This window comes from Cydia amplana, chromosome 27, assembly GCF_948474715.1.
Source record: "Cydia amplana chromosome 27, ilCydAmpl1.1, whole genome shotgun sequence".
Taxonomy (NCBI): Eukaryota; Metazoa; Arthropoda; class Insecta; order Lepidoptera; family Tortricidae; genus Cydia; species Cydia amplana.
Window position 1 is genome coordinate 1,253,969 of NC_086095.1, and position 27,574 is coordinate 1,281,542.

A 27,574-nucleotide genomic window follows, 5' to 3' on the forward strand; every position below is an offset into this window, starting at 1 on the left:
TAGATGGCGTCAACCTCAATTATAAATAGTGCTGCAATAGTCATTGAGTTTTCACTTCTGCCGGCACTCCCTGAGTGCATCCCGTTGTTTTTTATATTTATAGTACATATGGTGCTACAGGGTGGCCCAAAAATACGTTGACATCGTTTTTTCTAATTATTTTATTAAGTTAGGTACTTACGTAACTATAGTACAACCATAGAGAAAAAAATACATAGATTGCTCACTCCATACATCAGTTTTAGTACCAAAAAGACTATTAGCATCTAGCGTCGAGTAGCGGAACTATCAGTACTGCTACTTGACAATAGATGTAGCACCGACCGGAAAGTCTTATGCTGTTGAGATAAGACTTTCCGGTCGGTGCTACATCTATTGTCAAGTAGCGGTACTGATAGTTCCGCTACTCGATGCTAGATGTAGACACTGAAATTAATAGTCGAACTGATGTATGGAGTGAGCACTCTTGTCTTACTATATTTCTCTATGGTACAACGTATCCGAAAAAAAATTATTTGCACCACTGCTAATTTTCCCGGATTCATAAGTTCAAAAGGGTGGCCACCCTACTCGCCTGATCTAAATCTAATGGATTATAGTTTGTGGTCCCGGTTACCTTCGGGCATAGAGAAATATAGTAAGACAAGAGTGCTCACTCCATACATCAGTTAGACTATTAATTTCAGTGTCTACATCTAGCATCGAGTAGCGGAACTATCAGTACTGCTACTTGACAATAGACGTAGCACCGACCGGAAAGTCTTATGCTGTTGAGATAAGACTTTCCGGTCGGTGCTACATCTATTGTCAAGTAGCAGTACTGATAGTTACGCTACTCGATGCTAGATGCTAAGTCTTTTTGGTACTAAAACTGATGTATGGAGTGAGCACTCTATGTATTTTTTTCTCTATGCTCCGGGTTAGTGGGATGGTGCAAGTGGCAACACTGTAAATAAGTCGGCATTTTTCTCTACAGTTAACCCCAGCCCAATCTCGCCAGAGCAACCGCCCCTGCTCTTTGCTTCAACTGTACGACGCTCACGACATCTGGCACTTCATGTCTTCAATCGCCATGTTTTTCTCATTCAATATGTACCTGACCATAGACGATAACCTCATGGACACGCCCAGGAGCGAGATTATGGTATTCTAAGTAACACTAGCTAATGCCTCAATGATACAATGCCTATTTAGCAGATTAGGGTTTGACCCGAACCATAGAGAAAAAAATACATAGATTACTCACTCCATACATCAGTTTTGGTACCAATAAGACTATTAGCGTCTAGCATCGAGTAGCGGAACTATCAGTACTGCTACTTGACAATAGATGTAGCAGTACTGATAGTTCCGCTACTCGGTGCTAGATGTAGACACTGAAATTAATAGTCTGATGAACTGATGTATGGAGTGAGCACTCTTGTCTTACTATATTTCTCTATGGTAACACTAGCAAATGCCTCAATGATACAATGACTTTGGTTGAGCTGAACAGAAAATTCAACTAAATCCAGATGTCAGTTTAAAAGATTAGCCGTTCGGGGCCAGTTTCAAATCGAACGACTATACCAACCAAACACTATCAGTCTATCACCATAGAGAAAAAATACATAGAGTGCTCCATACATCAGTTTTGGTACCAAACAGACTATTATTTTCGTAGTCGACATCTAGCGTCAAGTAACGGAATTATCAGTACTGCTACTTGACGCTAGATGTCTCGAGTGTCGCGACTGACGAAAAGTGTATTAGCAGGCGTGTCTCACTCCGCGATTTCGTCGCTTTGCAACAGGTAGCTAAAAGTACATCCGTTCCACACCAATTTTGGGGAAAGCCATAAGCCGCGCGTGGCGCTGTCGCCACCTAGCGGCCATATCTGTCCTGATCGGAACAGACGCGTTTTGTTAGAGAGTGAGTCTTCTGTACTTAGTACTATTATTTATTCCGTGGTATTAGTCAACAATTTACAACAAATGTTATAAGCAGGAGTTTTAAAATAGAGTTCCGGTTAATCCGGTTATAATATTAGCTGAAAATCGTTAAGCTAAATTAGACTGCGTTCGCCGCGACATCTATTGTCGGGTTGCAGTACTAATAATTCCGCTACTTGACGCTAGATGCCGACTACGATAATAATAGTCGTTTTGGTAACAAAACTGATGTATGGAGTGAGCATGAGCACTCTATGTGTTCTTAATTCTCTTTGGTTAAGGGTTGAGACCTGTTTACTCAATAAATGAAATGATTGATCGATTAATTTAAGGTGCTTGATCAAATGTATGAATTTATAATAAGTTAATAACGTCTGAGGAGCGGAAGTGGCTATGCGGGCCAGGTAATTTTTTTAAATAAATAAAATATATAAATATTATAGGACATTCTTACACAGATTGACTAAGTCCCACAGTAAGTTCAAGAAGGCTTGTGTTGTGGGTACTCAGACCACGATATATATAATATACAAATACATAAATACATAGAAAACACCCAAGACTCGGGAACAAATATCTGTGTTAATCACACAAATTAATGCCCTTACCAGGATTCGAACCCAGGACCGCGGCTTAACAGGCAGGGTCACTACCCACTAGGCCAGACCAGTTGTCATTTACACATGATCTTACTCTTTTAACCGTTTTAGCCAAAGACGTCAAATGACGCGCGCGGATGCAGGCCAATATCAACCTTTGTGCATTCCGACAAGGTTCACAATGACGCGCACACAAAAGGCATAGCGTTCAAAGATTAATCATCATCATCTTCCTCGCGTTGTCCCGGCATTTTGCCACGGCTCATGGGAGCCTAGGGTCCGCCTGGCAACTAATCCGAGTAATTGGCGTGGGCACTAGTTTTTACGAAAGCGACTGCCATCTGACCTTCCAACCCAGAGGGTAAACTAGGCCCGTATTGGGATTAGTCCGGTTTCCTCACGATGTTTTCCTTCACCGAAAAGCTACTGGTAAATATCAAATGATATTTCGTATATAAGTTCCGAAAAACTCATTGATACGAGCCGGGGTTCGGGGTTCAAAGATTAATATAAAGTCGTATTTAGATCATTTTGAATATCTCGTCCGCTTAGCTATATACTTCTCGTCTTGTCTGATTGTTAGAAAAAATCATAAAATGGCAAATACTAATTTAATTTTGCTATGATTTAATGATCTCAAAATATTGGGGCGATGTTTTTGTTGTAGTTTTTTTGGGTGGAATGGTTGACTGGTAGAGAATGCCGCAAGGCGTTAAGCCCGCCATTTGTACTCTTTTTGTTAATTTGTGCAATCAAGTTTAAATAAATAATTCGATAAAACTTGATGGATATACAGAGTTCCCTATTCTGTACATTATTATCGCAATTTTTCTGTATGTCAAATAAAATTGTTTGTAGAGTTACGAAAACGTATTGTATTTTGGTAACTCGACGGAAAAGTACATACATTTTTTTCAGGCTAAGTTGTAATTGTAATCTTGTTCTTCAAACTTACCAAATTTTGTCAAAACCTGACAAAAACAAAATCTACAATAAAAAAAATCGTCTCATTTCATAGATTTATCATTTTGTTAACATGTCATGTTCATATTTTTTTTATTTTTTTATTAGAGATAAATCACAATTACATAAAATCTTGATATAAAAGCATCGTTACACCAGAATCGAAAGCATTAGAAATAAATACACTTCTAAGAGCTCAAAAATATCTACACACGATTTTTTGACTTTTTGTGCTCTTCCAATCCATTCCATATTTCCATGTTACATTGTAATTATTTAAATAATGCTTATTTTATAGATAACGAGCCCCAATATTATTATTTCGTTATAAAAATTACTTGTTTTCTAAGTTACTTCACATATGGGGCATTATCTATGAAAAGGCACCTTATTATCGATGGCGCTTACGCCGCACAGCGTCGCGCTGCATATCGGAGCATCGTTAATAAATGGCGTAACCGCCATCGACAATAAGGCCCCTTTTCATAGATAACGTCACATATATTTAGGGAGATATATTATTAACTATAGCCGGTCAAATAACTTTGTCAGTAGAAAAAGACGCGAAAATCAAATTTTCTATGGGACGATAATCCTTCGCGCCTACATTTTTTTAAATTCGCCGCTCTTTCTACTGACGGAAATGGCTTGACAGACTATATTTTATTGTACGATACTCGTGCGAATAGGTAATTAGCAACTATCTTCTCTTCGATCGTGTGTCGTGTTTTAAATCGACACGAGTTGCGAATAAAATTCGCCACTCGTTGCGAATTTCCTATTTTTCGCACTTTTATCGTAAATAAAACAATGAAATGATTAGAAGCTTGAACTTATAAAATACTCGTACACTGCCTTATTCTGCAGAAATAATTTAGATTACGCAGTAACCTTTTGACCGCCACAGACGTGCTCATTAGGGGGATTGTGTTTTTTTAATAAACCAATCCATTTTTCTATAATCAAAGAGAAATATACATAAGGAAAGAGTGCTAACTCCATACATCAGTTTTCTTACCGAAACGCTTATTATTTTCGTAGTCGACATCTAGCGTCAAGTAGCGGATTCATCAGTACCTACCGCTACTTGACAATAGATGTCGCGACGATCGAAAAGTCTAATGCTCAACAATTTTCAGCTAATATTATAACCAGATTAACCGGAACTCTATTTTCAACTCTGTTTGTAATATTAATTGTAAATTGTTGAGCAATACACTTTTCGTCAGTCGCGACATTCGTGACATCTAGTGTCAAGTAGCGGTACTGATAATTCCGCTACTTGACGCTAGATGTCGACTACGAAAATAATAAGCGTTTTGGTAAGAAAACTGATGTATGGAGTGAGCACTCTATGCTTTGTTATTTCTCTATTGTCCTACTCACTCCCCAACTTTTGTTATTTGTCACATAGTTTTATTTTGCTTATTTTTGCTTCACCATCAAAATTAAACGGCAAATGGTGGCCACTTGATTACATTTAGGCATAGAGAAATATAGTAAGACAAGAGTGCTGACTCCATACATCAGTTAGACTATTAATTTCAGTGTCTACATCTAGCATCGAGTAGAGGAACTATCAGTACTGCTACTTGACAATAGATGTAGCACCGACCGGAAAGTCTTATCTCAACAGCATAAGACTGATACTGATAGTTCCGCTACTCGATGCTAGATGCTAATAGTCTTTTTGGTACTAAAACTGATGTATGGAGTGAGCACTCTATGTATTTTTTTCTCTATGATTTAGGTGATGATTGTACAGATGTATGTTAATTTGACGTTTGGCGTTCAAAAGGTTGCATTTTGCGTTGTTATTGTATTATTTTTTTTATACATAGATTATTAATATGATTTATTTTACCACTAGTTGGATAAGGAACGAGTGAATGCGTAGCTAGTCTGTCAAATAAATATAATTGTACAATAATTGTATTTCATTTTTTTACCCTTTTACAAACAGTACACTAATCGGTGGACCTTATGCCACAATTGCCACAGAATAAATCTATCTAATACCTTTAAACGAACAATTCTTGTTTATTTATTTATCTCGGAAACGCCTCTAACGATTTCGATGAAATTTGCTATACGGGGGTTTTCGAGGGCGAAAAATCGATCTAGCTAGGTCTTATCTCTGGGAAAACGCGCATTTTCGAGTTTTTATATGTTTTCCGAGCGAAGCTCGGTCACGCAGATATTAGGTAATAGTACTAGGTACAGAAGATTCACTCTAACAAAACGCGTCTGTTACGATCAGCACAGGTAGGTTAGGTCGCTAGGTGGCGACAGCGCCACGCGCGGCTTATGGCTTTCCCCAAAATTGGGGCTGAACGGATGTACTTTTAGCTACCTGTAGCAAAGCGACGAAATCGCGGAGTGAGACCCGCCTGGTAATAGTAGGTACTAGGTACAGAAGATTCACTCTCTAACAAAACGCGTCAGTTACGATTAGGACAGATATGACCGCTAAGGTGTCGCAAGCGCCACGCGCGGCCTATGGCTAGCCACCAAAATTGGTGTGGGACTGTGGGACGGATGTACTTGTAGGTACTTGTTGCGACGCGACGAAATCGCGGAGTGAGCCACGCCTGCTTAATGCCTGTTGTAATAATGTCCACCGATGGTCAGTTAACAGTTTGGGCGATGGTATTACCAAAGAGATGCACCGGATATTCGGTTACTATCCGGTATCCGGCCGTTATTTTAACATCCGATCGGAAACCGGATAGTGACCTAGGTTATCCGGCCGGATACCGTATATTAACTTTGCTTGATTTCGGAGTATACAAATTGGATGGATTTAAGGAAACAGTCACTGTCATAATTGTACTCGTTTATTATTTTAAAACAATTTAAACATTCCACTGACTTGGACGCGCATTCTGTTCTAACCTAGAAATGTGTCCGCGCGAACGTTCACTACGAAACAGGTCAAAACCTGCATCCGAAGAACCGAAATGTAGGTATAGTTCCGCCGGCCGGATACCAAATATGCGGCGGCCGGATACCGAATATTCGGCCGGCGGTCAGGCAGAACATCCGGTATCCGGCCAAACAACTATCCGTTGCATCTCTAGTACCTAACCATTTATTTTCCAGTTTTTGTAACAAGTTACAATAGAGGTATTTTCTTGTTCGAAGAACTAAAGAAGATTAAATGTTGTTCATACATTTGCGACTTAACACGAGTAGAAAATGTATGAACTCGCACTAAATACATTCGCTATCAGATATATCGGAGCGGCCAAGGCGTTCACTAAATCTGAACCCGCACTCTAACCCCTTGACAATAGAGGTTCAGATATTTATGAGCACTTTGGCCGCTCCGTTATATCTGATGGCGACTGTACTAATCAAAGTGTAATCGAGCTCTAAATGTGGCGTTATCTATGAAAAGGGACATAGTGAGTTCGTGCTGTGTATCGCTACAAGTGTTAGGTGACCAAAGCCCAAACACACCACTATGCCCGCCTACAATGACAGCGGAAGACCTCCCCCAACCGGTTTTCTCGGCGCGCGCGCAGCGTGCGACGCGGCGTGCCGCAGTACGCGATACACGGTCGTCGTGAACGCTGCTCGCACTGTTAGTGCTTGAGAAAGGAGACATGTTGCGTGAGTGACTTAAAACAAGTGAGTCTAAACCGTAAAATTATTCAAAAGGGACCTTATTGTCGATGGCGCTTACGCCAGTATTAACGATGCGCCGATATAAATACAATGCCGCGCGACGCTGTGCGGCGTAAGCGCCATTGACAATAAGGTCCCTTTTCATAGATAATGCCCCAAATAATGTTAGTGCTACATGGCGCCATCTGTGTTGTGGTGACCAGAGTTACCGCATCATCCACGGAGACATCTACGACACGAACGGGACTTGCATTCTACACATCTGATAATGTCAATTAATCTTTGGTTTGAGAGGGCACAGGGCAGTAATAAAATGTGCATTATATTACCTACTAATCAAATTTATTAAATTTGTAATCCTACAAGAAATATTAGCAAAGATAATTTGAAACAGCGAATGTTTACTTAGATAGCATATGGGTAGTTGAATAAAAATTGTAAAATATAAGTTAGGTAGGTATATACTTAAGTAAAACAGTAGGAATTTCTACTACATACTTACTATCAATAGTAATAATCGATAATTAAGGTAATCATTTAAGTATTAAATTATTGTAAGGTGTTAGCTCGCTCTTTACGTAGGTAATATGCAAACCTATTATAATTAAGTTACACACATACCAAGAGAAATATTAACATAGTAGGTACTAAAGTAACACTACTTACACTCTGTGGACACCCACAGTAGTGGAAAAATTCGCCTTTTCGGTCAAGATTTGAACTCGCTATCTCCCAGAACACCGCTCCGATCAGTTTAACAACTAAGCTACCGAAGCTCGCCAGACCCATGCCAATTTTTCCATTCTGTTCTTTGTTTGTATGCCTAAGGGACGCGTATAGCAACATTTACGGCGTTTACCGTAAGAATATTCTATCCAAAACACCAAAAATGGTGTAAAAAATAAAATGTCATGTAATCTGTAAAATTTGGTAGGTCAATTAAACTGTAAAAACAACACGTACATGAAAACAATCAAAATTTCGTAAATTCTTTAAATATTACGTAGAATAGTTACATAAAACACTACCTAAATAAAATGTATTTATAAATTAATTCTGTAGGTACTCACATATTGTTGTCGCAGTGACAAATAATATATTTTTAAAAAAGCTAGGGATCTCATAGAGTTAGACCAAGAAAAGTCTGCGACGATTCTGATAGCTCATGCGGTGCAAGTGTTATTTTGAACGTGAAATTTCTATGAAATTATGACGTATAAATAACACTTGTACTGCGTATGGTATCAAAATCGCTGCAGACTCTTCTTGGTCTAACTCTATAGATAGATTTAGATTTATTTATTTCATAATATGAAATTACAATATAAAGTATTTTACACTAATCTATACGAATTTATATTATGATCGTCAGGTAGGAAAATAACAAGTGATTATAATTATACAAATGTCAAGCAATACACAATTTAAAAACCATTATAAGTAAAAGTATACAAATTATTACTAGTTACCTACTGACATACGTAGGTAAACATACATCTTCATCTTAATTTGTCAATGATTGTCCTATGTATAAGTATATTATGAATAATAGATAAAAAAACACACGAATAATAAAAATTTTGGTTCTAAAGTTCCGATTGGATTAGTTGGCAAATTCTGGCGACAGTAATAAAATAGCAGCGAAATTGAAGCCTCCGGCGCTACGTAGCGCGTAGCAGCACTGGGGATGTAGTGATTTAATTCTCTTTTCACCTCAGCAGCTCGAACAAGGGTACTTTGCTACTTAAAAACAGTGAGCAAAATCGCATTTAGCTCACTGAGTGAGACAAAATGTGCAAAATACGACTTTGCTCACTCAGTGAGCAAAATGCGATTTTGCTCACTGTTTTTAAGTAGCAAAGTACCCTTGTTCGAGCCACTGAGGTGAAAACTTAATTGTTGGTATATCTTAAGAAAACATGAGTGAATAGAGGTAAGTGATGAAGAAGGAATACATTTTTCGGGTTCTCTTCAACTTCAACTTCAACTTCAACATTTATTCAGCAAATAGGCCACAAGGGCACTTTTACACGTCAACATTGAATTTACATAAAAGCAAAATAATAATAATTATACATCAACAATTATTAAATACAACTACAACTACCAAATCAAACTAACGTAATACAATTACTTAGAGATGTATAAGGTCTCTTAATGTCGAATTACATAAAAAAACTATAATAATAATATTAAAATAAAAACAAAACAGATACATGGAAAAAAAATCTAAACTTATTTAGAGGTGTAAATGTCTCTAAGTGTCAGAACTAAAAAATAACATAGTTTATCAAATTATCCTTAGAGATGTATAGGGTCTCCAAGAGTCACAATCCTGTATGATTAACACATTACGAGAAAAAAAAAAACATACGAGAACCGAATGAGGCGTCTCACTGCAATTAAATTAAAAAATAAAGTTACTAAATATATTCGTCTAATATGTTCTCACTTCTGAGGTGAAAAGTTTTGTGAACTACACGAGATCAAAGTTATTTACATCTCGTACGCTTTTGAGTCCCTTACTACGCTCAAGATTCTAAATTAGATTCACTCGCTACGCTCGTGAATCTAGTATAGAATCTTTCGCTTGCACGGGACTCAAAATAAGCACTCGAAGAAATATCAAACTTTGATCTCTTGTTGTACAAATAACTATTGGTCAATTGTTTGCGCCATAGCGAACGAAACGGTCTCTCTCTCTCTCACTCCTCCATATTAGTGCAACAGAGAGACATTACCGTATCGTTCGTTACGGCGCAAACGATTGGCATCTTGGCTACGCACCGTGTTCCATTTCGGGGAGCGAAGTAATGTATTTCACCCTAATCTCTTAATTTTCTCTGTTAATTTTGGATACTCCGATAACGCTGTAGAAAGCTGGTTGATTAAATCAAGTTTTTTCCTTAAGGAACTTTTTATTCTGTTTTTCAAAGCGAGGCTCTTACTAACAATCTCTTCTGTGCGTGTACAAGCTTTACAGGCCTCGGTGGAGACAGTTGGCCCTGCTGGTGTGTGGAGCGCCGCGTCACACGCGCATGCCGCTCGGGGCTCCGTATGGACGTGTATAGGCTCACTAGGGTCTGACCACACCCTGTCGTTTACTGCGCCCTCAAGTCTTCGGTAAGTCCGCACCTCGTACTCGGTGTCCGGGTACGGGAGGGGTAACGCGAACTTGCAGAAACCAAAACCACCGCAGCGTACAGACGTCGTGTCCGCCTGGCGCCATTCATCTCTGAAGACCGGGAGCCGGAACTCCAATCTGTACACACAATCGTAACAGTCGTCCCAGTCCGAACCATCAGCGGTCCGCGGTTTCCATACAATCGGACTCAACCACTTTATAACAGCCTCGTGTGAACTTTTTTGGGATACCTTCAAATCCTGAACCGTTTTTAGTTTTATAAGTGACTTCATATTTAAATTAAAAGTTTCATTAAAACATATTACATCGCAAGACTTAAGTGATAGTGAAATATTTTGATTCAAAGTGAAAGTTCCATGGATTATATTTTTTATATTCTTCTTACACGTATTATTCATTTCGCCCGGCAAATCTTCACAGAGCAGTGTCGCTCCTTTATTGTTATCGTAGTTATCTTTATAAAACAGGCTAAATGTAAACTTGTCACTCGGATACTGCCATGTACACTCCAGTATGTTCCAGTCATGTATAATACACCGGAAATATTCACAATGCGGGTATCCTCTTACCGTTATCAGTTCGCTTGCGACGTATTTTTTACCATCTACCGTTGTTCCGTTACTCCGACACTCATAATATACCGTCTCTTCTACGCGGCTCGCCTGTGTCCTGTATACCGACGTGGTACTATTACCGATGATTGTTTGTACCTCTTTAAATAAATTGTCTCTAATTTGGAGAGAAGTAACATCATGCCCACTGCAGAGCACCTGATAGACCTCGCCTGCAGGCACGATGTAGTAATGCTGCCCATACTTATCTAGTTTATACTGACCCCTTGTCGCCTTCACGGTCATCGCGGGCCTGACCGCGATAGTCAAAGATACATCGCAGGCTGTTCCACTATCAGTACAGATGTATTCATATTTACCGACTTCTGGTTTGTACACCTTCAATTGGATGGTAGTCTTGTTCACCGTAACAGCTTGTATTGGTTGGCCGTTTACTTTCATACTGATGTTGTGTATATCCTCGCCGGAACAATGTATTACAACTTTTTCTCCGTAGGTTGCCTGATAATAGCCTCTATAGTCTTTACTATGGAGGTTAATAGTCATCTTCGGCGGTGGTTGGTCCCCCCCGCACGGGCGGGACCGCGCCGCGCTCAGCACCAGCACCGCCAGCACGCTCACAGCACCAACGTTAGTACACATCGCGGAAGCACACAACTGTAATGAGCCAGTGCTGCGGCGCACTCACTTATATACACAACTTTTTGTATCATGTGCCGATAAACAGGTAAATTACTAATTTACATTTAAATCCATCCATACTATACTAATATTATAAATGCGAAAGTGTGTCTTCTGTCTGTTACCTCTTCACGCTTAAACCGCTGAACGGATTTAGTTTAAATTTGGCATAGAGATAGTTTGAGTCCCGGGGAAGGACATAGGATGGTTTTTATGTCGGAAGTCATCCGTGAAGAGGGTGAAAAGGGGGGTGGAAATGAGAAAATTAATGAATTGCCTGTTAATTGGTGTAAGCAATGCTCAAATTGAAGGATCGCTATTACATTTTATCCAGGCACTATTCTTACTCTAGCTGATGTTACTAATTCCACGCACGAAGTCGTGGGCAAAAGCTAGTGCTAAATAAATATGAAATAACGAACTCTACATGACATCAGCCTGTTGTTTTCCTGAAGCAGTGGTGATTTAAGTAATATGACTAACTGCAATCGATTCAATACCTGCGGGCACAGCACGGTTCCATTTTTATCCACTATCACTAAGCCCGTCACTTTCGCACTTACATGCTTGTTAGAACGTGACAGGCATAGTGATAAATGATAAAAATGCGACCGTGCTACTAGGGCAGGTTATTTAAGAGTCTAAGTTAGATTATTAATTTTACAAATCTATATGTATCCAAGTGCGAGTCGGACTCGCCCACGGAGGGGTAAAGGGTCTTGACAAACAGACAGACGGACAGACAACAAAGTGATCCTATACGGGTTCTGTTTTGACTTTTTGATGTACGGAACACTGAGTTAAAGTGCTGTTGGTCAAGGGAATAGGTTGCAGAGCCCGAACGATGACACAGGGTTTCGTTACCAAGCCGGGGCAAAGAACTAAATGCGGACTATGGACTATTCGCCTAAAATCATAGAGAAATATAAGTAAAGAAAGAGTGGTAACTACTTATACTTCAGTTTTCTTACCAAAACGCGAATTATCGTAGTCGACATCTAGCGTCAAGTAGCGGACATTATCAGTTCTGCTAGTTGACAATAGATGTAGCGGCAAACAAAAACTCTAATGCTCGACAATTTTTAGCTAATATTATAACCGCATTAATCGGAACCCTATTTTTAACTCCTGCTTATAATATTAGTTGTAAATTGTTTTAGGAGTACCTACATATTTCGTCAGTAGCGACACTTGTGACATCTGGTGTCAAGTAGCGGTACTGATAGTTCCACTACCTTGACGTTAGATGTCCACTACGGAATAACTTGCGTTTTGGTAAGAAAACTGATCTATGGAATTGCCACTCTTTCTTCATTATCACTACATAGTATAAAACAAAGTCGCTTCCCGCTGTCTGTCTGTATGCTTAGATCTTTAAAACTACGCAATGGATATTGATGCGGTTTTTTTAAATAGATAGAGTGATTCAAGAGGAAGGTTTATGTATAATTTGTGAACCCGTGCGAAGCCGGGGCGGGTCGCTAGTAACTTATATTTCTCTATGCCTAAAATAAAGATAGGTACTTAGTAGGTAAAGGGGTGATTTTTCAAGTGTAAACTTATTCTGCTTAGTACTAATCGGTGATGTGATGCAACTTCCGCAACTGATGGTGACTTGTTTGTTTTTGCACAATTTTAACTATATTTATCAAATGAAGGAAAATAACAGGTCGGGAATTAATTCTTCGAAGAAGTCTCATTTAATTGGCCAACTAGTTCTTATTAATTCTAATTGTAAAAAAAAGAAAATCTAAAAATAAAAATTGTTTATTTCTGAAAATGATTTACATGGAGAATGGGTACAGTTCTTACTGCCCTCTACACTAGGCAATGCCTGTCTCGTGTACATAGACAATCTTAAATACGAGTATGTAGAAAAGCAAGGGGTTCCGATGTTTCCCATAAAGTTTAAAAGTTAACTTTTAGGATTTTCGTTAGGTTATCGTATAGATAGGTTAGGTTAGGTTTGTTTTATGACAATCCTGAAAAGTGACGCGTTTATGAACCAAATGAATTATGCCTACGAAAATGAGGGCAAACAATACATTATGACTTAAAACTATTTGGGAAACAATAGAGACCTAGAAAAGCAATAATAGAGTTAGACCAAGAAAAGTCTGCAGAGATTTTGACAGCACACGCAACGGAAGTTGTTATTTAGAAGTACGTCATAATTTCATAGAAGTTTGACGTTTAAAATAACACACTGCTATCAAAATCGTTGCATACTTTTCTTGGTCTGACTCTGTTCTTGCAGTAAGACTATAAATTCTGTCTAATAGGGATTACTGCAATGTTCTGCCGCCAGAGTGCAGCACTAGCGCCTTTCGTAAACCATATAAGTATTCGCAGACATTAAAATATGTCATTGTTACATCAAGGCGGTTTGTTTACAAAGGGGTCTACCGGAAAACGCGAAAATCGAAACTCTGTATCACTCTTTAGTTATAGGTAGGGCTTGCAATTCGAATATTCGAATATTCGAATTTGTCGAATATTCGACCTGTTTTGATATTCGAATATTCGGCCGCTCAGGTTTCGAATATTCGAATATTTTTTATTACTATAAAAAAAATCTATGTCATCCGCTGTAGTTACAGTTTCTGTGTGTTTTACGGGTATTTACAGTGAATGAGGAACGGTAGGTACCCAAATACGAAGGAAATAATATTTTTACTGTATTCCTCTCGATAGACTTCGTGAATACAGTGAAACCTAACTCAATTTAAAAGAAAACGAAATCAAAAAGTATGTTATTTTTACGGTGCGTAAGTTTTAAGTTAAAGTTAAGTCATTCTGTATATCCAGTACAAGCGTACGTTAAGCGAATTTTTGAAGTCTAAACCTTGCCACTTATCGCAATTCTCAAATTTAATCATACCAAACCTGCCCAACTTGCCACAACAATCATACCAAATCTAACCATGCACCTTTAGCTGACGAATAATCCACCCAGTACTCACTCAACTATCTTTTCCCCTTAAATATTCCAATATTATTATAATTAGCCGGCCATTAGGAATAATAACTTGCCAAAACAAATAAAGTCAATAAAGATTCAAAATACAATGAAATTAAAGGCCTTTTTACAGGGTTCTGAGTGACAAGTTAATTTAAATCGGAAAATAATTACCTACTAAAAAAATATCTTACATACCTAGGTGTTTGGATGGTTAAAGTTATATTATTTCACGCAACGACGCATTTATAATAAGTTTTATCAAGAAATATTAAATACGTCTCATTTTGGCGTTTTACTTGTTTTTATAAATGTGGGCATCTTATAAATAGTAGGATGATAAAATCTAGTAAATTAAGTGGATTTCTGCCAAATATCCTTAGTTTTAGCAAATGCAAATACATACATACTTAGCAATATGTGAAAAAAGCTTTTGAATAAAACGATAATAAACCGATTTCTCGTTCCTTTTCTTATTTTTTATAATATTCGAATAATTATTCGAATATTCGAATACGTCGTCAGAAAAAGTCGAATATTCGAATATCTGAAAGTTTCGAATATTTGCAAGCCCTAGTTATAGGTAGGTTAGATAACAAAATTTCGACTCTCTCGTTTGCGGTAGACCCAGATTGTGATGGATTGTGGAAGTGGTGCCCCCTACGCAGAGTTTCGCTTAATATTCCCTAATGTGCCTAATTCCGTGTAAGAGCGGTTTCGCACTACGTCCGATCCGAATCCGTGAAAATATGGTCCGAAGTAGCCGTAGACCTATTTCTATGGTAATTTACGCACTCCGTCATCCGATTTCGCAAAGAAATCAGACGGATCTAGTGCGTAAATTACCATAGAAATAGTTTTACGGCTACTTCGGATCCAGTTTAGGATCATATTTTCACGGATTCGGATCGGATTCGGATCGGACGTAGTGCGAAACCGCTCTTAGTCTAGATTCTAGATAACATAATTGTTCTTAGAAGTCTCGAAGCGTATGACGAAAGTACGAATCTGAGTGGGGCGTAAAGTAACCACGAAGTCCGGGTCCTCACGGGGCAGGGCTGCGCGTCCCGCCGCCCTGGAAACCAAGCCCAAAAGTTACAATGAAAGGATGACTCACGTTAGACCGGGCCGGGGCCGCGCCGGAGCTTCCGGCGCTTCGTTTTCTATGGAAAGCACCACGTGATACTCGAACAGCCGTCATACAAAATAACAAGTCGAACGCCTCAGCCCGGGCACAGCCCGGTCTAGCGTGAGTAAATTAATTTGAATAAAATTAAAATTACTCTGTCTACGTACCTCTTTCTCCTTCCTGCTTCTCTTTGCCGACGCGTGCGCATCCGAGCTGGCTCCATATTCACGTCCTCAACTATAAAAGATATTTGGACATGTAAGCCTATAAAGTATAGGTACTCTTTCCAGTAAAAAATGTATACGCGCCATAAGCCCCCTCCACACTCGTGCGCGAATTGCGGCGCGAAGCCGCGAACGCGAGTGTGGAGTCGATTTTCGCAGACAGCGAAATCGACTCCACACTCGCGTTCGCAGCTACGCCCGCGATTCACGCGCATAGTCTATAGTTCGTTTTTTTAGCATTAGAAATAAGGTAAACAATCTTGATGTGTCTACAGTGTCTATTAATTGAAAAACACGTTTTAAAACTAAGTCACGGCAAATATGTAATAATTATTATGAATCCAATACGATCATTGATATTATTATTACGCTGCACAAACTTCTTCAATGATAATTTTAACTTGTAGTACGTGCTTTATCATGTAGCCTGTTCCATGAATGTTACAGAGAGGCAAAGCCAAAATTAAAAATATGTATCTGATTTATGAACATAACTCCTACGTTGAACGATTCCCGCGCTGTCAACTGTCAATGTCATTGTGTTTATTCATGTTAGCCTAGACCATTAGGGCTTAATAAAATATAACTTTTTTAACAGGAAATAATAGTAAATATATAATAAATATGTGAAAAAATAAAATATTAGTGTACGACAGTCCGACCAATTACAAAATTGGAAGAAAATACAAGAAGACTGAAGAAGAAAATGCTACTTTCGCGACCAAGGTCAAAGGCGGCGTCGTTTCGTGGATAGCATGACCACAGATCATATAATACTAGTACAGATACCCAATCCCATACTAAAAACGCGCACCGTCCTAAGTAGCAAATACTTGTAGGCAATTTTTTAGTTCACAGTAACAAACTAGATGGCGCACGGAGCCCCACGGAGCTAATAAAACTCTTACGACAAACATGCGTTGAAATGGCGTCAAAACACCTCTCGCGCGACATCTGTTGTAGCTTTCACGCACTAAACCTACACATCACATTCATTTTTAAGGTCAATCATTACTAGATGGCGTTTCAGCCATCGGCGACAAAATTGAAATTTATTTACATATCATAATTTACGATTATGAAATCAATTTGACTTTTTTTGTATTGTAAATAGAAGTTTGAATGGGTACCTACTTTAGCGAAGGCGTCAAAGTTTCGTTACAAATCACAGGTCGTATTCTTATCGCTTACCTTGCTTCGGCAAATCGGCACGACAAGCGTTCGGGTAAACCAGCATAACTGTGACTTTGAGATACACAATAATAATGCATAATCAAAGAGGACTCTTATGCTGGTTTGAAGGTATCTAGTAGGTACCTATGCTTCACATTAGGGCAGAAAGAACACGGCATTGCGGTATGATCTGTTTTAATAAAATAATTCTTGGAGCTAAGCGTTGCATTGCCGCGTGCCGTCCACATAGCCTTGAGAGGCCCAAAGCCCAAGGTCGCGCCGACGAAACAATCTATTTTTAACGTCCGTTAAATAAAATCGAAAGTAATAACTTGAAAAAATATGCGCATATTAAAATCTAAATTTATATGTGACGTTATCTATGAAAATGGATCTTATTGTCGATGGCGCTTACGCCATTATTGACGATGTTCAGATATAAATAAAAGGTCACGCGACGCCGTGCGGCGTAAGCGCCATCGACAATAAGGTCCCTTTTCATAGATAATGCCCCATATTAGTACCTAGAGATATAGATATAATACTACGCGGTATTTTCTTAGATTTATTATGAAATAAAAAACCGGCCAAGTGCGAGTCGGACTCGCGCACGGAGGGTTCCGCACCATAAACAAATATCGAGTCGAGCCAAAACAAGCAAAAAAACGGTCACCCATCCAAGTACTGACCCCGCCCGACGTTGCTTAACTTCGGTCAAAAATCACGTTTGTTGTATGGAAGCCCCACTTAAATCTTTATTTTATTCTATTTTTAGTATTTGTTGTTATAGCGGCAACAGAAATACATCATCTGTGAAAATTTCAACTGTCTAGCTATCACGGTTCGTAAGATACAGCCTGGTGACACGGTGACAGACGGACGGACGGACGGACGGACAGCGGAGTCTTAGTAATAGGGTCCCGTTTTTACCCTTTGGGTACGGAACCCTAAAAAGACCATGTATATAGGAAAGGAAGGAGTAGGTATTTTGTAAGGATCACAGATCATATGTGACGTTATCCATGAAAAGGGACCTTATTGTCGATGGCGCCTACATCGTTATCAACGATGCTCCGGTATATATACAATGCCGCGCCACGCCGTGCGTCGTAAGCGCCATCGACAATAAGGTCCCTTTTCATAGATAATGCCCCATATATGTACGTTGCTTTGCGTGTTTTACATTCTATTTCGTAATATTGCAATAAAAAATGTGTGTAACGTTTTTTTTGCCATGCTTTTAAATTAATAAATAAACTAATTGTATTTCCGATTTATTCATTTTTTTATTTAGCTACTAAAAGTTTTGTAGCTTATTCGCTACGGCTCATGAGTTGGCATTTGACATTTAGGTACGCTAGCGACTGCATGAAGTCGATCGCAGTCTATCTCGCTCGCACTCGCATTGATGTATTGGTGCGATCGAGTTCACGCAGTCGGTGGCGTAAAAGTCAAACATCAATTAATGGTAGCCGTACTTGTCCTATCATGTACAGTCAGCAGCAATAGTTGCTAAGCGGGCGAGGTGTTCAAAATAATCTTGACGCGACTTTATTGTTAAGTGAATAAGAGCGCGTCAAGGTAATTATGAACGCCTCGCCCGCTTAGCAACTTCTGCTGCTGACTGTACCTAAGAAAACATATATACAAAACGGATTAGTTATTAAAAATGTTACTCGAGCGCGCCAGCTATTGATAGTGTCAGTCGCGCACCAAGTCTCGGAAATAAAAAAGAGGAGGGAAAATAATAAGGGTATGCCGGTTTCCATGGTCAAGCAGGGTGTTTAACCCGTAAGTAGCAGGTCCACAACGTTACAAAAAAAGTGACCTTGAATTACCTACTCGATCGATTTTTTTATATTGAAAATAAAGTGTAATTTATTTATATAATGAGACAGATATTTGTTCTTGAGTTATGGATATTTTCTATGTATTTAAGTATTAATTGTATATTACACATTTGTATCGTTAGTCAATTTGTGTAAGAATGTCCCTATAATATTTATTTATTTATTAAACATTTATTTCATGTTAAAAATTTACATTCTCGTACAAATGGCAGTAACACGATTTATTTTGTAGTATTTTAAAATACAAAAAGGAAATATTTGCACTAAAAACAAATATTTACTTTACAAATATTTATTTATATTTACAAATTTTACATGATAGGCACGACAGTATCTCGCGGCGAGATATATTGCCCGTCCCTCTTTTATTAACATGGTTAGAACTGTTAGAAGTTTCAAACCGTGCATGCTGTCCCTGTCGCTCCTATTAGAAAGAAGAAGAGGACGGCACGAATGACTGTGGCGTTCAGCGTTCACGCCTATGTACCTAGTTGTATGGTAGTTTTCGTAAGCACACAGACGCACCTTACAATTAGTACTTAATCCGAGTGTGCGTGTGCACGTCGCTGTGCGGCTTTGAGACGCTGGAGCGATTGAGGACATAAGTACTCGTGTTAAATTAAAAATAAATACAAACCTATAGATATAACACACCGTCTTGTCAATTCAAGTCTGTGTTCAGTTTAGAAGCGAAACATCGACTTTTGACCAGTCATAGCGGTCATGACCTTGCATTGGAAATACGAACACCTAGGTAGCATTTTTTTTTTTCAAGGATAGCTCGCATGTCACACCGTGGCCAGTCCATGACCAAATCATGACCACCCCCATACTTCCCAGTTCCCGTCGTAGTCATGAGTGCAGTCATTGTCGGAGTTTGTCCGTCAACAAAAATTCGACTAGGCAGGCCCCGCGACCCGCGAACACCGAATATTGCAAATTTTGGGCTCTTTTACTCACATTAAGTTGTAATTCGAGTGACAAAGATAGTTGCATGAGTCATACCAAGCATATTTTATTAGTGTTATTTTAAACATCAAACTTCTATTAGATTATGTAATTAAAAGAACACTTGCATAGTCTGTGTTATCAAAATCGCTGTCAATTTAGTTTGTTCTACCTCATGAAGTTTACAAACTTCGATTTTCGCGGTTTAAGCCGATCATCGTTTACAACAAGGAAATTAATAAACTGTAGACCTCGCGAGCATAGCTTAAAACTGAATAAAAAATATATGGGTACGCCGTTTAGAATTATTTAGAAAAACTAAATTAACAAAAATTTTAATAAAAGATTGGAAAAATGAAACGAATACGTTTAACCCGTGCTTTGCACAAATAATAATACATAATACAATAATATAAGTGTAAAAATTTACAAAAAGTTAGCAGCGCACTTTACTGGGGTTCGAACTTGGAACCTCCATGCATCAAAGCAACTGTTTACAAACTGCGCTATGATAGCACTTAGCCAATTTGACGAAATTTGGCTACTTATTTTCGAGTAAAAACCTACATACATATCTAAATACCGCCTATACCATTACAACATTTCTACATTTTTGCCAAGCACTGTAAATATATCTCAAAAAGAAAAGAAATGCTCTTATAATATTGATACGACTACATATTTGTTTCCGCAATTTTGAAATAATCACATTGAAAAAAAAAAAACTATTTTATCCTAGAATCTGGTCACAAAATTTGATGAGAATCGGTTGAGAATTAAACCGAGGAGAACGTTCTCCTCAAACGAAATTTGGCCCGAGTTAAAACGGAGACCTTCGCAAACGCGTCGGTCAATAAAGGAGTAAAATGTGCGTTTGACTTGGACATCAAGCGAAATAAAAACTTGCATTGTGTTTAAAAACAAAGCATTCATTTCTTTTGAAAAACATCGGCTTACGAGTTTTTTTAATTTATATTTTAACGTCAGGCCTACTTTAAAAAAAATAGGTACTCATTTAGAGTAGGCATGTTTATTGACCGATCTATTTTTTTTACATTATGTACTAAATTTCGTAATTCATAACTCAAATGTAATTATTCTAAATCAAACTCCACATATTAGAACCGTGGTGGCTCCATCTAGTGACAATATTCAATATTACTTCGACAGCTCCACATAACTGTCCTGCGCTGTTGTTCATAACGTAGTCAGTCGCGATATAATTGTGATTTCAAATTTTGAAAATGAATGCATTGAATTCGTGTTGTTATTAATGTTTGTATTTCATTTATAATGTTTTTAATTTATGACACTTTAAATGTCTCTTAATACATCTTAATCTGTAAGATAAAAATTTCGTTATCGCCGATTGTGACATATAGCGCCATCTATGATATCGATTTAAAAAGAATTATACGGCCTTCGGAATGGGAGGGCATGGCATGACTATCCACCCGGACATGTTGCATATCAAAATAAGAATCTAGCAGGGCATGGACGTAGGTACCTACTTTTTATTTTAGGTCTGCATCATCATCTCCATCTCCGCCAGCGGCGTAGAGAAAAAAGCGATTTTCGCGTGGCGTATAAAAAGCAATCTGTGCCCTCCTCGCTCGCCAGCGACCGAATGTTTAATACGTATCTAAAATTCCGAAAGGGAAATAAACGCAAAGTAGGAAATACAGTGGACCCAGTATCAAGTGCTTATTTGTTCATGATTTTCGACGTTTGTGCTACTTGTGCATTCTGGATTTTTTGGAACACTATTCTAGCTAGGTGTATATCTGTCCGCTAACTGCACATGGTGACTGAGCTGTGCACTGCATTCTGGAGCACTATTCTAGGTGCGTCTGTCTGCTAACTGCACACGGTGGTTGTGCTGTGCACTGTGCATTCTGGAGCACTATTCTAGGTGCATCTGTCTGCTAACCGCACACGGTGGTTGCGCTGTGCACTGTGCATTCTGGAGCACTATTCTAGGTGCCTCTGTCTGCTAACTGCACACGGTGGTTGTGCTGTGCACTGTGCATTCTGGGCCACTATTATAGGTGTGTCTGTCTGCTAACTGCACATGGTGACTGAGCTATGCACTGCAATCTGGAGCACTATTCTAGGTGCATCTGTTTGTAAAATGGCTATACTAAGCTTTTTGGAGTACTAACCTAGGTATCTCTGATGATATTTGAACTTGGCAATCTTTCACATACTAATACTAGGTGTGTTCAATGCCAGTATATTTGGGACATTGTGGTGTTGTCACTTATTCCTTACTAACAGCACTGAGATATGGCTCATATCCTACCTGCCAATGGCAGTGGACTTAAGGCCACAAGTCTTGCTAGAACTGGGTTTTGTGGCCCCATGAGTTAATCAATGTGGTATGCCAAATTAGGCCGTCTCTTGATATGTACTCATCTTCAAGTAGGTGAATTAAAATATTTATTCTTATTTCAGCAAGCAAGGAATTAAGCGAGTAAATCTTGACATCGTGAGACGGAGGCACCAGAAATCTGGATATGGAAAAATCCTAATAAGACAACCTCGTTGTTTGTTTTTTCAGATGTATAATTAAGAACATTACAAAACCAGTATGACCCAAACAAGATTATGCAAAAATAATCTGCGCTGTAAAATTTTATTGGCAGCGACTTGAACTGCGGCTGGTGAGATGCTTGTCAGTAATGAATAAGGCTAAGTATTTGTTTGCTAACTGTGATGATTTAGCTCTCAATCAATTTTGTGCTGCAACCGGCTGTCGCTTTTAAGTGACTGACTTTCATTTGTGTGACTGTCATCGCTGAGAATCTTCGCTAAGGCAGCGGTCCTTTAAATACTATTAAAGCACAATAAATGGCATTAGAGATTTCTTTAAAACATGCTGTCGACAAGTGATATTATAAGAAAATCTAACAGAAAAACTAATAGCTTACGGCCCGGTACTTCAACTTCAAGGGCTCGATTATCAATCATATTTTCCAATGTATGTTTTGCTGTTACTATTTGTTTCATATAATAAAGTGTTCATTTAACATTACAACATACAAAAAACCCTGGTCAAAAGCAGCGATAAGGAAGCGGAGCAACACTTTCCTCTCTGCAGTCACAATGTGGTCGCACTCAAGTGACATTACAACAGCCTGTGTTCATTTAGAACAAATTCTCAAAAGCTGTGGTTTATTTAAATACACTTCTTTAATTGCAGTGACATCATATTTACAAGGATTCTGTCATAAAAAATTAAATTTTGTCTGTGCTAATACCTAGAGGTATTCCGAAATATGATCAATTCTGTAAAATTGATAGTCAAATACTAGAAAACTATGTGACTGTGATATATACTGTGTGTATATGCCTATGATGTCCTTATAAAATAATGTACACTTTATACAGTTTAATATTGACTTCAATATTTTCTCTACCAAATCCTAAGAGAAATAAATACAGATACCTATAGAAGAAGTAAATTTATTGCAACTAAGCAGTTTAAGTCAACAGGGAATTGGAACTGTTATGAAACTAATGAAGTAATGACATAAGTCCTTTTATTAGACTATTAGACTAGGTGTCGATATGTGTCAGACCTTTCATGAAGTGTCTAAGATCTAGAGGTCACATAATGAGCAATTGTTTAGATTATATATCTATTGTTGAAGCTTATTATTATAAATGTTATTTATACCATGTAGGTGCATACATATACAAGATACACTTAATTAGTCTTGATACCATTACCTATATGGAGCTATAATCAAATGAAATTAGCTCCTTAGTACTTACCTCAGAAAGCTGGGTAATACTATAATTATTTCTTTAGCCGATAAGGATAAATACAAACTTAAACAACAGATAAAGTCCTTTATATATTGGTCACATTGTAATTAGTTTTAATGAACTTTGCTCATATAAATGGGTTGTTGTACCTATAACTACAAGTTATAGGTACCTATAACTACAAGTTATAGATATTTAAGTTTGGCTAATGAATATGGTTATGTGTGTATTTAAAGAGCTGAATAGATAAAAGTACCTATACTGAATTTCGTATATTTTAAAGAAATACAATGCCAATATATCACCTAGTGTGACATAATTTGGTGGCTAATTAAAATAAAGGGTTATAAATATATATTTTTTCCAGATATTTAATTACTTACGGTAATACTTACACCCGTGTGGAAATTATTAAATAAGCCTAATAGAATGAATTAGGTACATTAATTTTGTTCAGGTTATGGTGGTCTTGTTTATGTTTAAAGACCCTCTTTTCCGGTTTACCACACTGAGATACATCTGAGAGAAGACAACACAGCTATCGCAATTATTTATAAACCGGTGAAATGAAATACAGTATTTTTTATGTCTAGGAACATTAGCAGTGGTGTGAAAAGAGAAATTACAATATTCTACTTAAATGCTATATGTGCTTTAAGTGTCATAAGCTGATTGAGAGAAAATAATGTAAGATTTCAGATTTAACGCAAATTAAATTTGAAATTCTTACAACATTTTGGAAATCCATATACCTCACGAGTTATTGGTTATTATATAAATATCCTGGTGAAGTAACCCAGATGTTTTTTCTACATAAGTAGATGCTTTTGCAAAAAATATTTTATCTATGTTTTCCTTCCAACTGAAACGAAATCTAAGGTATTAAAATTTAGGAAAAGTAGAAGGCATCAAGGCACGGTCATTGTAACTACTCAGTTTACAAAATATTTACACGCATATGTACATATAATTGTATAAGATTTGCGCCCCAACTCTCATTTATAAAAACATATTTTATTAACTGGTTTCAAGTTTCAACAGCGGTTACCCCATTATCCATTATCCTGGTTACCCCAGTGTTATCCAGGAAGTGCCATCAGCCATCACTGAAGGAGAAGAGGAAGAGGAGAAAGGAGTACAGTACGGTGTAATCCCTTGCGCCCAACACCGTCAAGCACACACACACACACAGTACACACTTGAAATACTGGTGTATGTTATGTAAAAATAATTACATTAATTATTTTATGGCATCTGTTTCAGAAGTGCTTGCCGTTTTTAATAGCATTATGTAATGAGGGTATAGATGTGTAAATAATTGTAAATCTGCTCTTGTGCTTTTATTGGGGAATAGGCTCTCCTCAAATGATAGAATTGAACACTTTGTGAAGAACGTTTTTTCGATTGCACCAAACTCAACCTTAAAGTGTGACCTAGTACCCTTAATCGGTCTTAAATTATTTATTAACAATGTCACCAACTAATGAAAATCATTCATTACAGGATTAAGAAAAAGTAAAAAATTACTTTATCACTTTTATTAGCTGTTGTGATTGTACCTATACAACGTGCAAACCCTGTCCTTGAAAAAATATCAAACTTTACTGTTATTCTGATTGATAAATTTCAGCAACCCTTGCTATCCATAGCATTAATTTTTTCAGGGAAAACACTAATTTCAAATTGAATGAGGTGTAAAACATTGATTACCTGTATATATAAATAACGAACAATAATATTCGTGATGGTAGTTAACTTGTTAGTGATTATTTATTGCCCTCAGAATCATGAAAAAATCACTTCCCAAACGATTTGTAGAGGGATTACATAAGTCAACTCTTAAAGATTTGTATTCATATATTTTTATTTTCATCACCTATTTAACCTGTTATGTGTTGTGTCAACCGTAAATCGTTTAGGAGTTGGTGGAAGAAAAACATCAAGGTGGAGTGATTCTTGTAATGATTTTTCTCAATTTCATAATCATGGTTCCATCCAATAATTTTGGTAAATCCTTACTATGATAAATGAGAAAATAAGTGTTACTTAAAGGTGTAACCAACAATAACACACTGCCAAGAGTTGCTTATAGTTGTTGTATTCGCCAACAGATGCATCTCATGCTATCCTTTGATTTCTTTCCTATAATAATTAAGTTGTATGTGGTATTTGGTGGTATAAATGAAAATACTTACCTATTAATAAATAAGGATCAAATTATTTTTGTTTCAACTATCTATACTATACGATAGACAGTTTGATGAAATGATATCACTAGATCTCTAAATAATGTTGTAAACTAAATATACATACCTATATTTTGAAAATAGTTAATGATAACTAAAAAGGTACCTAATTTAAAATGAAATAATAAATCATTGTTAATCAATGATTTCATTGTTGTAATACAAAGCCAAAACAAACTTTGAATACTTATCTCTAAACATCTACAAGTTAAAATTATCATTGAAGAAGTTTGTGCAGCGTAATAATAATTGGAAATTAAACGAACTTACCTGTAAGTGAAGTTCATTTCAATTATATTAGCTGCACAAACTTCGAAATGATAACCCATCCCGCCCAGTACCCACGTTGTCCTGAGACAGCCAGGGATTCGTGTACCTATAATCCCTGTCAAAGTTATGGCAATATTGGCTTTGCTGAATTGGGGGCCAAGTTGTTCCATCTATTGGCGTATTCACTGCCAGCGTGAGCTGAAAGCATAGCGGATACCATATGTTTTTTCCGCTTTGTAGCGATAAGTACCTAAGAATAGAGAATCCTAGCGGGCTACTGGCAGTGAAAGTGTTATGTCTTGGCTTGTTACTCTAAACTAAATGACATTGACAGTTGACAGCGCGGGAATCGTTCAACGTAGGAGTTATGTTCATAAATCAGATACATATTTTTAATTTTGGCTTTGCCTCTCTGTAACATTCATGGAACAGGCTACATGATAAAGCACGTACTACAAGTTAAAATTATCATTTCGAAGTTTGTGCAGCTAATATAATTGAAATGAACTTCACTTACAGGTAAGTTCGTTTAATTTCCAATTATTTTGCTTTCATAAGTAATAGTAACTGATTTTTAAAAAGCGTTTTTCAATTAAAAGACATGTCAAGATCGCTTACCTTCTTTGATCTTTCTAATGCTAAAAAACGAACTATAGAGGGGGCTATAGCTAATTAGAATTTCGCGCCTTTTTCTACTGACAAAGTTGTTTGACCGACTATACATGTTATGCAATGAATGAATCTACTTAGCTACATTGATGTATAATATCTAAGGACGGGCTAATGGGGCACTAAACATCGTACTAGTTCAGCGGTGTTATTCACGAATTCCAGCCAATCGTGCAGTCTAACGCGACTAGTTGCGACCAATAGCGCGCTTAATGCGAACTCGTCAACCAATCGCGCGCGTGATGCGAACTCATCAACCAATCGCGTTGTAGCGATTTCACACCGCTGTACTGGCCCCTGTCATGCCTCATTATTATTGCCCGTAAAGTCAGTCCCTAGATATCTATGTCAATGCTTAGCTACATATTTGGAGGAATCTGAGAATATAGCCGACCTTCATCTTCGCTGTGTTTCTCTTCTCCACTCTCGTACACGTACGCTCTGGACCCGTAAGGTGCAATCGGCTTCATTTCATCTTCTCTACGTCTAGAATAAGGAATATTAGCGTTAGATTCTACTTTATCACCACACTAACTTGTAAAAGCACTCTTTACTCTTCAAAAACTGAGGAGAAAATTGCAATTTTATCCATAAAATTGGCCTCTATTCATTTCAACAGTTGAATGAACCGCATGTTCATCAAGTGCGGATAATATCATTTGGTACAACCATAGAGAAATATAGTAAGACAAGAGTGCTCACTCCATACATCAGTTCAGACTATTAATGTCAGTGTCTACATCTAGCATCGAGTAGCGGAACTATCAGTACTGCTACTTGACAATAGATGTAGCACCGACCGGAAAGTCTTATG

At 37.7% G+C, this 27,574-nt stretch overlaps 2 protein-coding genes across 2 annotated transcripts in view; one reads left to right on the top strand and one right to left on the bottom strand.

Moving 5' to 3' along the window:
• LOC134660509 (SID1 transmembrane family member 1-like) overlaps window positions 1–1,163 on the top strand; it is a 38,533-nt gene extending 37,370 nt beyond the window's left edge. Inside the window, exon 20 of the mRNA XM_063516281.1 lies at window positions 977–1,163. Coding sequence (XP_063372351.1) covers window positions 977–1,153 — 177 coding nt within the window. The 3' untranslated portion in view covers window positions 1,154–1,163. The remainder of the gene's footprint in view (window positions 1–976) is intronic.
• A 14,271-nt stretch (window positions 1,164–15,434) lies between these two features.
• LOC134660393 (uncharacterized) overlaps window positions 15,435–27,574 on the bottom strand; it is a 28,758-nt gene continuing 16,618 nt past the window's right edge. The window contains exons 11-13 of the mRNA XM_063516128.1: window positions 27,155–27,246; window positions 15,777–15,846; window positions 15,435–15,555 (exon numbers count right to left, since the gene is read on the bottom strand). Of these exons, the coding sequence (XP_063372198.1) occupies window positions 15,435–15,555; window positions 15,777–15,846; window positions 27,155–27,246 (283 nt within the window). The remainder of the gene's footprint in view (window positions 15,556–15,776; window positions 15,847–27,154; window positions 27,247–27,574) is intronic.